This window comes from Denticeps clupeoides, chromosome 15 (genome assembly GCF_900700375.1).
Source record: "Denticeps clupeoides chromosome 15, fDenClu1.1, whole genome shotgun sequence".
NCBI lineage: Eukaryota > Metazoa > Chordata > Actinopteri > Clupeiformes > Denticipitidae > Denticeps > Denticeps clupeoides.
Genome location: NC_041721.1, coordinates 16,581,875 through 16,594,882, shown reverse-complemented (window position 1 = coordinate 16,594,882; position 13,008 = coordinate 16,581,875). Strand labels below are relative to the sequence as shown.

The 13,008-nt window shown below is 45.2% G+C and overlaps 1 protein-coding gene and 1 non-coding gene across 9 annotated transcripts in view; one reads left to right on the top strand and one right to left on the bottom strand.

The window, feature by feature from the left end:
* agap1 (ArfGAP with GTPase domain, ankyrin repeat and PH domain 1) overlaps positions 1-13,008 on the top strand; it is a 118,073-nt gene that overhangs the window by 80,782 nt on the left and 24,283 nt on the right. For all 8 annotated transcript variants that reach the window (XM_028954713.1, XM_028954712.1, XM_028954714.1 and 5 more), the window contains 3 exons: positions 1,806-1,974; positions 5,385-5,546; positions 11,095-11,256. In XM_028954713.1, the coding sequence (XP_028810546.1) occupies positions 1,806-1,974; positions 5,385-5,546; positions 11,095-11,256 (493 nt within the window). The remainder of the gene's footprint in view (positions 1-1,805; positions 1,975-5,384; positions 5,547-11,094; positions 11,257-13,008) is intronic.
* LOC114765462 (U6 spliceosomal RNA) lies at positions 9,011-9,115 on the bottom strand. The gene has a single exon (XR_003742648.1). It is a non-coding gene; the product is annotated as a U6 spliceosomal RNA (small nuclear RNA).

Sequence of the window (13,008 nt, the reverse complement as noted above, 5' to 3'; positions counted from 1 at the left end):
TTAATAGTCCTCCATTTTCAATTCTGTAAAGAATACGGTTTTGAACTAAGATGAGTCAGGGTTGGATTTTTTTTTTTTTTTTTTACACACATTATTGCTGTTCACTGTTTGAATAAAAGTTTTGACATGCGACTGTTTACCAATTTTTACCTGAATTAATATAAAAAATAATGTTAATAGAAAGTTATTAGACATTATAATAAATTATTGTTCTATAAATCAGGTCTATAGTTACATCAAATTGTTTACAATTATAAATATTATTATATTTAATCTTGAATGGAATCTCCGTATTGTTCTCTTACAAAGTGATTGCCTGTTACCTTGAAAAACACTGAAAAACTGACATTTACTTATTCACTGTTGATTTATATTACAGTAGAACATAATGTCTGTTCAATTCTTCACCTTCTGTCACTGCAGTGAAATTAGACATTGAGTTTTGAAAATTTACTAGCGGTTACAGGCCACCATCTTGGAAGAGAACAATACAAAAGGTGTACGAGTATTTGAAAACGCCATGTGACCACGTAGAGAATTTATATCATGACGCGTCGATATCGAGGCACTGATCATCGTAATGGAATCGTGAGGCCAGTGAAGGCTCACGCCTCTACATGATATCTTGCGTAATGTCAAGGGTACGCTGCGGAATACGCCGTTCAGAGCGAAATGCGGGCCGCACCTCATCTCCTGGGCCAGCACAGCGCAGGTTCACCAGCCTACCGCATCTGTGCGGTGTATGTGTCAATTACGCTGTTTGCAGAAGCTAATAGAATGAAACTCAATCAAGGGTGCTAATTGCTCAACTATGTGCTAAAGAAATCACATTAATGTGGCTAATTAAGAGGAAGACGATAGAAGCGGCATAATTAGTGCACAAACTCCACACCCCAAAAAAAAAAAAAAAAAGTTCAGGGGCTCCAAATAGATCCTCGGTAATTTATATGTTGATTAATTTATATACTTAATTAGTTGCTGTTATTTATTTATATATTGTATGTTTTATTTACTTACTTATTAGCAAAGTTGAGTCTCAGGTGGCTCCCCCTCCCCCACGGTCCATTTCTACGCGAGTTTGCACGTTGAGAACATGGATCCGGTAGAACTTTATTGTGTTGGAGCCCTTCGCCGGGAGAACGCAGCGCAGTCCGCCTGGCCCTAATCCTCTCAGCAGGAAGCGCTTTGGTCTCCTCGCTCGGAGAGCGTCTGCGGGAGCAGCATGTTGAAATGTGCCGATGATGAAAGTTGCCGAATGCAAATGGCGGCACAATTACCAGCCTCAAGCTGCCGGCTGGCACTGAAGAGATCTCTTGTGGCTTGTTAAGCCACGTTGAGAGCACTTGGCTTTGAATTGCCCTTTTTACCTTTTTTTTTTTTTTCTATTTTTTTTTTTTGCGAGTGTGTGTGTGTGTGTGTGAGTGTGTGCGTGGCTCATTTGTTTTCTGTTCTATCTCCCACTCTGCACAAACACACCCACACTCGCCACCCTGCAGCCCTTTGAGGGGCTTGATTGGTACTCGGCTGATGTATAGCCATGCTTAGCGGCCACCGGGTGGTCTCCCTCTTTGCAAGGCGGACCCCCTCTCCAACGGGGACCCTTCTATTCCCATAACTGACAGACGAGCGGCACAAGAATTTGTCCTGTGGGACCGTGTAAAACAGAATGGATTATGTCCTTAATAAATCGTACGTTTAACAGGGGCCAGTGGGCAGCCGGAAGAGCTGGAAGACATCGGCCTTCAATCGAAAAAAAAAAAATAAAGGCGAGGGGAGAATGTAATGATGATGTTCTTCCTCTCCAGGACTACATGCAGAACGTGCACGGGAAAGAGGTGGACCTGCTCCGGACCACAGTGAAGGTCCCAGGGAAACGGCCTCCCCGGGCCGTGTCCACCTGCGCCGCGCTCCCCAGCCCCAAGACCAACGGCCTGACCAAGGACATGAGCAACATGCAGCTCGGCCAGGGGACCGGTAAGGGACTCGTCATAACTGATCAGAATTTATCATGTCACCTTCGATGCAAGAGTTCATGGGAGTTGACCAACACGAACCAACCTCACTGTTCCGCATTATTCACATGTATATCCTGAAACAGCGAGGAATGTCCATAAAACGGTTTATTCTCATTACTGTAATTAAATGAAGCGAAATGATCTGCTTCGCGTCTCTCGGCTGCGCGCCGTGACTTTGAGAGCCCCGCTGCACGCCCCCTTCACGTTCTACAGCAGCAGGAAGCTGCTAGCCTGGCACTGTGCCTTGGTTAGACGCGCGGCACTTTAAGAATCAAAACTGGAACAATAGCCTCTTGAGCTCCGCTTTTGAATGCAATTGAGCATCTTTGCCAGGACATGCACCCATGCGCGCACACACCCACCCACACACACACACACACACACACACACACACAGCTCCAGGAGGACCAAACTAATAGCATGAATATTCAGTGACCCATAATACATGGACTAATTATTGTCATGAATATTAATGCAATCAGGCCTCTCTCTCTCCAGTCAGGCAACTGGAAAATGGCTTCTAATGAGAGGCTGGGGGGAGGGGGAGGGGGAGGATGGAGATGATGAGGAGAGAGACGGGGAAATAATTCATTCACTGTGAAACGTGTAATTCCAGGTTGTGATTCAAGTGTTTTTTTTTTTTCCTCCCGTGATCATGCGAATGAACAGCTTTGTGTGTGTGTGTGTGTGTGTGTGTGTGTGTGTGTGTAGTAATAGGAAAACAAATATGAATCAGGCCTGGGCAGTATATGAGTAACAGTTTGTAACAGTTCAGTATTGTATGTATGTTTTCTTGGTGATCATTATAAATATCACATGTTCCATATTTGTTATTGAACAGTTTTGATTTGCCATATTTTGAATTTTCATTTGGTTGTGAAATTATAAATATAAATGACGTGTAAGCCTGATGAACACACACATTACAGTTGACATTAAGTGACCAAGAACACCTAGATCATCTTGGTGATGTAGGCTCGATTGCTACATCACAAGATTTGTACATGTGTAACAACCTCAATGGAACAAGCTCAACTAAATCCTACTAAATCCTAAACTCTAACCCTCCTTAATCTTCCCCACGGACCGTGCTTATTTACTCTCACATGGGGACTGATGTTAAACTGCCCTGTATTGGCCTGTTCATTATTTCCCTCTCCTCTTTCCGCCTCACCCTCCCACTCTATTGCCATTTGCCCAAAGGTGCAGCTCTCCGGTTTTTCAGTGGAGATTAAATTGAGTCATGACATTTCATTTAGTTGCTTTTCTGAGATGGCCCAGAGGCGGCGGCTCGCGGTACAGCTGCGTATCAAAATAAGAGGCAAACACATTTAGTCCAATGGTTTAATACCAGAGTAAGAGGAGAATATATTTGAGAATAACCAAATAAATAAACCAAATATGTTAAAAGTGAGCAATCTCCCGTATCGCCCTGTCCAAAGAGTCCGTCCTAAACTATGTTCCCTGCAGAGGAACCTTCCATTTACATTTAAGGCATTTGGCAGACGCCCTTATCCAGAGCGACTTACAACGTGCTTCCATGTTACAATGAATCAATGAAGTGATCAATTCTGGTTCACCAGGACCCCCAACTATGAATACAATCTTTTTATTCACTCTGTTGTAGTTTCTATGCATAAGTCAGACAATAAGAAGGTTACAAGTTAATCTAAATATTCTTTAAAGAGGAAGGTCTTGAGCTGTCGTTTGAAGGTGCTCAGTGGCTGAGCTGTTCTGACCTCGAGGGGAAGTTCATTCCACCACCGAGGGGCCAAGACGGAGAAGAGTCTAGATGAATGTTTTCCTTTTACCTTCAGAGATGGAGGGACCAGGCGAGCAGTACTGGAGGCTCGGAGTATACGAGGTGCAGTGCGGGGTGTAATAAGGGCTGTGAGGTAGGATGGTGCTGCTCCATGTCTGGCTTTGTAGGCCAGCATCAGTATTTTGAACCTGATGCGTGCAGCTACTGGGAGCCAGTGGAGGGAACGTAGCAGAGGGGTGGTGTGGGAGAACTTGGGAAGGTTGAAGATCAGTCGTGCTGCTGCATTTTGTATGAGTTGAAGAGGTCGGATGGTACATAGTGGTAGACCAGCTAGAAGGGAGTTACAGTAGTCCAGTCGTGAGATTACTAAGGACTGAACCAGTATCTGGTGGCCTGGGTTGACAGATAAGGGCGGATTCGTCTGTTATTGTAGAGAAGGAATCTACATGAGTGGGAAAGATTGCTGATGTGAGTCCAGAAGGAGAGTTGGTTGTCTATTGTTAGTCCAAGGTTGCGGGCTGTTATAGAAGGAGAGAGCTGTGAGTTGTCCAGGTACGCAGCTGGAGTTCAGACCTGTGCTCACCAAATTCAGGCCCCTACCCGGCTAGTATTTATTAGTATGGTTTTTACCTGAGCTGTTTGACACTTTAATTACCTTTTAATAGCCTGGGATACGGAGGATACAGAGCGACCTTTAGCGTAGCAGATATTCCCGCGTGGAAAGCGGAGGGGGGGGGTGTGGAGAGATACGGCCGCTGGTGTTTAATTAGGGTTATGTGATGTCACACTAAATGATGTCGTTTTAAGGTTCCTCCAATAACTGGGGTGTAAGAGGTGTGTGGGGTGCCAGTTGTGCTGAATTTTGTGGCAGTGGCTGTGGGAGGGAAGTATTGATTGGTTTTGATGGATCAGTCAGTTGATTAGGTTCTGTTGAGCACAATAAATGAACCCAACACTATCAAAAATGTTAACAGTGAATCATGAAGCCATGATGTAATATTAAGTTATGGCTGTGGTTCACATCTGTTTAGTAAAAAGTAAATGGGGCTAACTGGTTAGTACAAGGCTAAATAAATGTTTTTAACAGCATGGTTCGACCTTTTGAACGGTATATAGTGAAATTTCAACTTCAAATTTTATTTGTCACGTACACATTTAACTTTGGAAGCATGTTTAATCTCGTAGTTTTAAATAAGCATAAAAGTGTAGAAAACAGTATGTGCCACTGAGCAAAAGTACGGTCCCCACACACTGCTCCCCGGGCGCCTGTCATGGCTGCACACTGCTCACTCAGGGTGATGGTTAAAAGCTGATATATGCTGTAAATATTGTGAAATGGAGAGGACACATTTCGTTGTGTCACCATGTGCTGTGCTTGCTGTGTATCACAATGACAATCACTTCAATTTCACTTCACCTTGTACAGACCGCGGATGACTTATATGCTATTATTGCCTCAGAACAATGTTGGTATTCAAATGCTTTACAGTAACAAGTTATTACCGTAAACTTCATTAGGGGTATTAACGTTAAGTTTTTGCAGGGCGTGTCTGGGCAAGGAGGTGAATATATCTGCTGTAATGCGTTTCTGATCACATCTCTGTCAGGCTCGGTGAGCAGCAGCTCGTCTGCGTGTCAGATGGCCAGTGGCATAAGCCTGGTGTCATTCAACAGCCGGCCGGACGGGATGCACCAGCGCTCGTACTCCGTCTCCAGCGCCGACCAGTGGAGTGATGCCACGGTCATCGCCAACTCTGGTATCAGCACAGGTAACCCCACCCCGGTCAGCCTCTCACCAGCCTGTTACTACACTCTCAAACACGTGCCATGTAGCCATGTACTTACAGCTGGCGTAGTTGTGGTGCCATCGCGACCACGTTACTGACTTGTACACACATCTCTGTAAAAAAAAAAAATAAAAAACTAGAAATCTCCAATTTTACAAAGTCGTGTATGTCTGTGTACGTACGATTTACAATTGCTGCAGCTGATAAATTGTGAAAATGCTAAATGATTCTGCACTTTTTCGCTTTATGCAAGTCAAAAATGTAACCTTAAACCTAACCCTATTATCTACGGCTTTCACAAGAGTGAAAGTGCACGATGTACATGGATTTACACATGAAGTTTGATCCCAAACAGAAAGGCACAATATTAAAGGTCTCCGCTTATGATTTTTTATTTTTTGTTTTGCTTTTATATCGGTCTTATTGGTCCCCTAATACCGTATCTGACATCTCTTTCCGAAATTCAGTCTTTGTGCAGAATTACAGCCACTTTGATCCAGTCCCACAGTGGGATTTCCCAGGACGTGCCATTTCGGTGTCTGTAGTTTTAAATGCTAATGAGGAGGAGAGAGGTGGGACGAGGACGAGAGAGGCCTATAGAAGTTGAGGGGGCATTTGCGGAAATCACGATGTTTGGGTCGTGTTAGAGATAATGTTGTAAGGGAGGGGTGGGAAACGGGAGGTAACCTTTCCCCCTATGACTACATAAGGGGACAAATTTCATATTAGCCGCCTGAGCTGCCGATCTCTTGTTCCCAGGAGTCCCACAAATTGAGAAGGGCTTGCTGTAAAGTGAATCCGACCTGAAATAAATCAAGTGTTGTCTGCTTACGCAGAAGATGTAGCTCTAGCTGGCCACCTAACTAGCTTAATGTTTCATTTGGGCTTTCCGCAGTTCGGACTTGCAGACCTAGGAAGAATCATATCTCATATGTGTCTCATGGAGGTTCACACTCTGTAGCCACCTGTGATATACAGGCCTGTGTGAATACACAACTGCCATTTTTAACCATTATGGAAGAGGAGTGAGGATCTAACCAGTGTGGACTGGTTTGGAGTGTCCAGAGTTTTTGTGGCCTATTTGTTTGCATATGGATCATGGTGGAGATATATGGACACACACACACACACACACACACTTTGTTCTCCCATATGTCTCCCATTGATCCCACTGTCACACCCTAATGCAGCTTTAACTGTTTATCAAGCTAATGGCCGCTCTGAGACCCACATTATCAACTCTACATTCGTTTTACAAGTGCCGGGGTATTGTGGGACATGGGGAGGACAGGATGAAGTGATGGCAGAGTCGTGAACGACGCTCTTTAACCCTTTCACACTCAATGAGCCATGCAGGGTCGTTCAGGGGCCCTTTGACCTTCTTATTGATTTGCACACTGTGCCACAGGAAGAGTGAGATGCTTTATCATTCTGTGCTTTACCATTATTATTTTTTTTGGCAGATTTTAGCTTTAGAAGCACACACAGACAGAGCTTTCCGGTTTTGACTGACTCGTTCACACACTCCACTCCAGAAGACTGGCAGCTGTCGAGGGGCGTGTGTTTCAGAGGGATGATGTGCAGAAGAGACGGCAGCACCCCGCAGCGTCACCCGTTGGCCCCTGCCACACTCCCACCAACACGCCTCGCCCTGCCTGTGCCTTCCCGAAATAACGATTAAAGTTGTGAAATATTTAAACGCGCTCCCAGAGGGACGAGCAGCGGGCTATCACATACACACAGCTGAGCCTCTCTCTCTCTCACACACACACACACACAGACACACACGCACATTGACAGACTGACCTCAGTTTGTGCCCGGCTGTTGGAATTGTGCACTTAAAGTGAGGAAAGCAAAAAGGCTGTCAGACTTACATTAACAGCGGGGGTTAAATATTACATTCAGTTTCCGAGCTCAGATTGCACCCAGACATCGTATGAAGCAAATAGTAGAGGTCTTTTAATAGTTGAAGCCAATTCGAGTCTTTACATTTTCTGTGTTTGGCTCAGAGGACAATTGTACATTGAAATCACCGTAACCACCAAAAGCTTGCAAACTGATCAAAATTGAATGTTTGATTAGTGGAGACAATAAACACATTCACAGGTTGGGAACATACTTTAAATCCTGTTCATTACACTCCTATAAACATGGTATTATCATTTAGAGTTCTATAATTCTCTTGCAATACTCTCAATATATGACTTATATTTCTTTATTTAGCTGGTATTTAGAGTAATAACATTTTATTCATGTTAAACGTAATATTAATATTTGTGTTTTTTGGTAATCATGGAAGCTTGAACTTAATTTTTGGTTCATTATTTTTATCATGAGGGGTTTATTATAAACAGTTGCTCCAATGTAGCAGACATGACATGCGCCAATCTTTTCTGTGCCTTTCTAACCGTACATGCTGCATGATTAACAGTCGTTATTAAGCGCCGCTTTCATTCTTGGCTCCAGTGAAATGTAGGATACACGACGCTCTTCTGACATTTCAGGTGCTAGTTATGTAGTCCTGGATATCATCATCATGGCCAGTGTAAAGCAGAAGCATCTCAAGTTAATGGTAATAAACCCACCCTGGGCTATGTTGGATGGTCGAGTACTCCGTATCTAATGAGGTGTGTGTAGTTGGGCTCTGACTGACGTCAGATGCTTAAGGGAATCTTAACGGAGTCCTGGAGGTTTCGGGGTGTTGTTGAAGTTGTCCAAGTGCATTACTCTGCCAGTGCAGGGCGCCTTTTAAAAATAACCTTTATGCGGCTCCTAATGATGTCCTCCCGTCCTCCGACTCGACTCGATGGATCGTGATAGCTGCCCGAGTCAGAAGCCTCGGCGCTGATTGCTCGTCACCTCGAGCCCCCCGAGCTCACAGGAATGAGATCGGGCCTCATCCCTCAATTAGAAAAAGCTCATACAAACACACACACACACACACACAACATTTCTGGCTAAAGTAATTAGCTGTAGTTGGACGGCAGTGTTGCCAGGTCTGGAGTGGGGGCGGCTAGACGCTACTCTCAATCATTTCTTCATTTACCTGCGACATGCCATACCCAGACATGCCATTTCTTCTATTGGGTCGTTTTAATAGCAAATTGAACAAGTCAACGCAAAAAATAATTTAAAATAAAAACGATCGAGCTTAACAGGAAATTCAACAATAGGTCATTATCATAATTCAGATATTAAGGGTGTGCAGAGCATCCACTGTTATTTTTTGTTGGGGACGCAAAATAATTTTATATTTGAAAGTGAAGTGGTTGTCATTGTGAAACCATTATGTGACGCAACAAAATGTGTCCTCTGCTTTTAACCATCACCCTTGGTGAGCAGTAGGCAGCCATGACAGGCGCCCGGGGAGCAGCGTGTGGGGACGGTAACCGGCAACCTTCTGATTACGGGTCAGCTTCCTTAACCACTAGGGCGACACTGCCCCTAAAAAACAGAGCGCTTCACGGATTTACGTGACATCCTTTCGCAAAGGTCATGCTAATCTTCTCTGTATCGATCCAATTTTAGTATATGTGCAGCATATTTGAATAAATGACGACACGTAAAATTTTCTGTTTTTTTTGGTGTGTAATGTAATTATTGCACAGATAAGGTCACCTAGACCCAACACTGTATTTTCCTGATTCAAAAATGAACCAACCAGCATGTTGCTGAAATAATCTCATTTTATTGCAAGCCAGTATTTTAAAATCCAGTGTTTGCGCTGTTTCGAATAACGCATTCAGCATCAGCTTCACTTCTAGTTGTACTTTTACGAAAAAAGGCGGGGTTAGTCCGTGCCCTGGGGGTCCCCGTATACTGACATGTCACACTGCAGGCTCTTTGAAGAGCATAGCACAAATTTGTCTTCTCAGATACCCCTCCTCCGTCACCGTCCCCTTGAGAGAATATGACCGGGCACGAAAATAATACGTACGTGCGCCCTCGTTGTTTGTCTTCTCGTCCCCCACCCCCACCACCTCATTGTTGCTGGCCTTTCTTTCCTAATTATGGCCAAACAACACAAATAAGAGTAATGACTGGGCGTCTTTAATTAGGAGACCACCTTTCCCTGGGCGCTTTGGAGCCGTGGGTGGGGACAGGCTGGCCGAGTGGACGTCGCGAGTCCACTCAAGACTGTGCTGTGGGGCACGATGCCTCACTGACCCTTGCCCGCTTCGTTCCTTTACGGTTCCTCCTTCGCTCGCACCCATGCGCTTGACTAATGCTCTTGTTTTCACCGCTGGCTTTCTGCCTTCAACCTTTCATCTGTTATTTGTCTGCGTCCAGCAGCGTTTTTTTTTTTTTTGTTGTCTCCGTGACACTCCTGCCTCTGATGCTGTGACCACGGTGGACTCTTAGACAAAGAGCCATATTTTCAAGAACAGGCTAATTCTGCCTGTTCTAGCAAATGCTCTCATCCTGGTGCACAGTGGGTCACCGTGGCTACCGGGTAAAACTTCGATTTTCGAACTGGCCCTAAGCTCGAAGGCCACGGAATTACTTTAGTCACCCAGAACATAATCTGTAATAATGTTTAAAATGGAAGGGTCCCAGTGAGAGTTGCCAGACTTCTACATTCTGGATGCTTGAAAGATCCTGTTTCTTTCTTGTTTTATATATTTATCTATGAAAACCATAACTTTGACCTTACGCCAAAAACCAAGCACCACGCCCGTCCATCGCACAGCTAGCTGACAAATCTCTTCTCACCACACCCACCCATCAAAACATGTCCCAGCGACGCTTCACGCAGAGAGACGGCGGGAACGTGACGGACAGAGATGAGAGATGAACGATTAGAGAGGGGGGTGGCAGCGGTGGGAGAGAAAACGGAACGGTTGACCAGATCCGGGAGAATAAAGGACGGGGTCGAGAGCCACGCAGGTAGGACGACGGTCAATCCGGGGCGGTTAATTGTGCGCTTTTGGGCTGGCATCTTGTCAGCGGAGATAAGTTGTCACGTTTTCCACTTGAGCTGAGGCTAAACGATTGTAAAATAAGTTATGGCTGTCCTTGGGGCTGTCTGCAGTCCGTTTGGCGGTGCGGCGCTCTGCCAGCGTTCTGGCGCCAACACACACACACACACACACACACACACACCACCCCACAGCCGTCAGTAGGTTGATATTGATGCGAGCTGAATGTTATTTCGTTCTGCCGCTAGTCACAGCTGTCAGATGGGCGCATGAAAAGTGAAGCTGCCTTCTTGATGGCTGGAGCCGGGGGAGCAAAACGCCAGCAGCCACTGAGCTCTGGAACCCGGCTTCTGCTTTAGAACCGTTCCGCTGTAACATGCATTCAGCATGCCAACCTTCCTCTTCTAGAACCGTGTTTCCTGTGCAGGAGCCTGCCTTAGAGCAGCACACTTTTTGCTTTAGAACTTTCAGGCTTTTGTGGATGCAGGCGGAATCTATAGCATCTCAGGGTTTGTTGGTTCTAAAGCGAGAGCCCTTGGTTCTCCTTTAGGAACTGGTTTACACAGAACACGTTTCTCACTCCCTCTCCATTGTTCTACCGCCCTCTCAGACACAGGGCTCGGTGACTCGGTCTGCTCCAGTCCCAGTATCTCCAGCACCACCAGTCCCAAGATGGAGCCTCCGCCCTCGCCTCACGCCAACCGCAAGAAGCACCGCAGGAAGAAGAGCACCAGCAACTTTAAAGCTGACGGTCTCTCTGGTACCGCCGAAGGTAACTCTATCCTCCCCACCGTTTCCTAGCCCCGCTGGTCGCTCCCCGACCCCTTAGCGTCTCTCCTCCTGCCTTCAAGCTCACAGCAGGTCAGAAGACGGTGAACATGTTGCTACTTCATGCTTTATAACTTAATCAGTGTAGCTAATGTCTGCTAATGAGTGCTTTAATGCATTTAGTTGAATACACACACACACACACACACACAAATCAACACACCTAAATATTGTAGGTATCTTCTTAGTAGTTTAGTATTGGCTAAATATTAACCCTATATTCAGGGACAAAAGTTTTGAGAGTGGCACAAATGCTCGTTCTCAGTTTGCTGCTTCATTATTTTTAGATTTTTTTGTCAGTTGTTTCTGTGGTCTATTGAAGTATCACATTGAAGTATCACATCAAGACCTATGCAATTCGCCCTTGCATGCTGTCAATCAATTTCTGGGCCAAATTTCTGATGGCAACCCATTCCTACATAATCAGTGCTTGGAGTTTGTCAGAATTTGGATTGACCACAAGTTCTCAATTGGATCAAGGTCCAGGGAGTTTCTTTTAGTGAAAGTGAAGTGATTGTCATTGGGATACACAGCACAGCACACGGTGGCACAATGACACAGTGTCACCTCAGTGGCACCTTGGCTGCTCGGGATTCGAACCGGCAACCTTCCGATTACGGGTGCGCTTCCTTACTCGCTAGACCACCACTTTTCTGGCCATGGACCCAAAACTTTAATGTTTTGTTCCCTGAGCCACTTTATCACTTTTGGTACCATTCTTTGTTTTTAGGCAAAAATGTGAGTGAGCCCACTGCCTTGGAAGCCTCCCCACACATGAATGGTCTCAGGATGCTTTACTGGTTGGGTGCAATATTAATACCAGCAATAATATATTAAGTTTGTTTTCATTGCAAAGAGGGTCTTTGCAATTCATCTGACCACTATTCATAACGTTCCGGAGTATATGCAAATTGCCATAATAAAAACAGAAGCGGCAAACCATCTCAAATCTTTTGTCCACGGCTATACAGTTAACCCTCGCAGCCATGATAACAAAAAAGAGGTTAACAGGGATTTTTATGATCTAGTGGTAAAAAGGGGCATTGCAATTTTTACCAGAAGTGATGGTACCTGGAATAGAAACATGCCCCCAAAGAAAAAAATCCAATTTTGCATTATTTATTTCTCTGTATTCGTTAATTGCACATGAATAAGATGCTGAGTGTAGCTGTAAGGTACTTTTTGCTGGATGGAAGGGTCTGTGCAGGCCTGGGAAATACCTTGAAAGATACGTTACGGTCGCTCTGCCTGTGGAAGTATACAGACTTCATGTGCAGAAATGGCCGACCTGAGAAATGTCTTACGTCGTGGCACTTACCGTGTGTGCGGGTTTGAGCGAGAGCAGCAACAGCTGTGCCACGGCAGCAGCTGTGTAATCCGCGCATTTCCATCTCGGCGAATCAAGTGACAGGACAAGCGCTTCCTATGATGAATCAGCCAGCCAGCAATTACTGTGGAACGGAGCGTGAGCCGTTAGTTACGAGCTGCCGTGTCCAAGGCTCCGCCAGTGTTTACTTGCAAAAAAAAAAAAAAAAACACTGTTGTAGGATGCCAGACACATTCACAGCAGCAAGGACGTACGTCAAAATGGAAAATCGCTCACACAATTAATCTACACTCGTCAGATTACGGGAAAATAAAATGCCGGTGTGATGCGGTTAATCCCTGCGGAGTTCGGCCCTCGCCGTGTCTATCG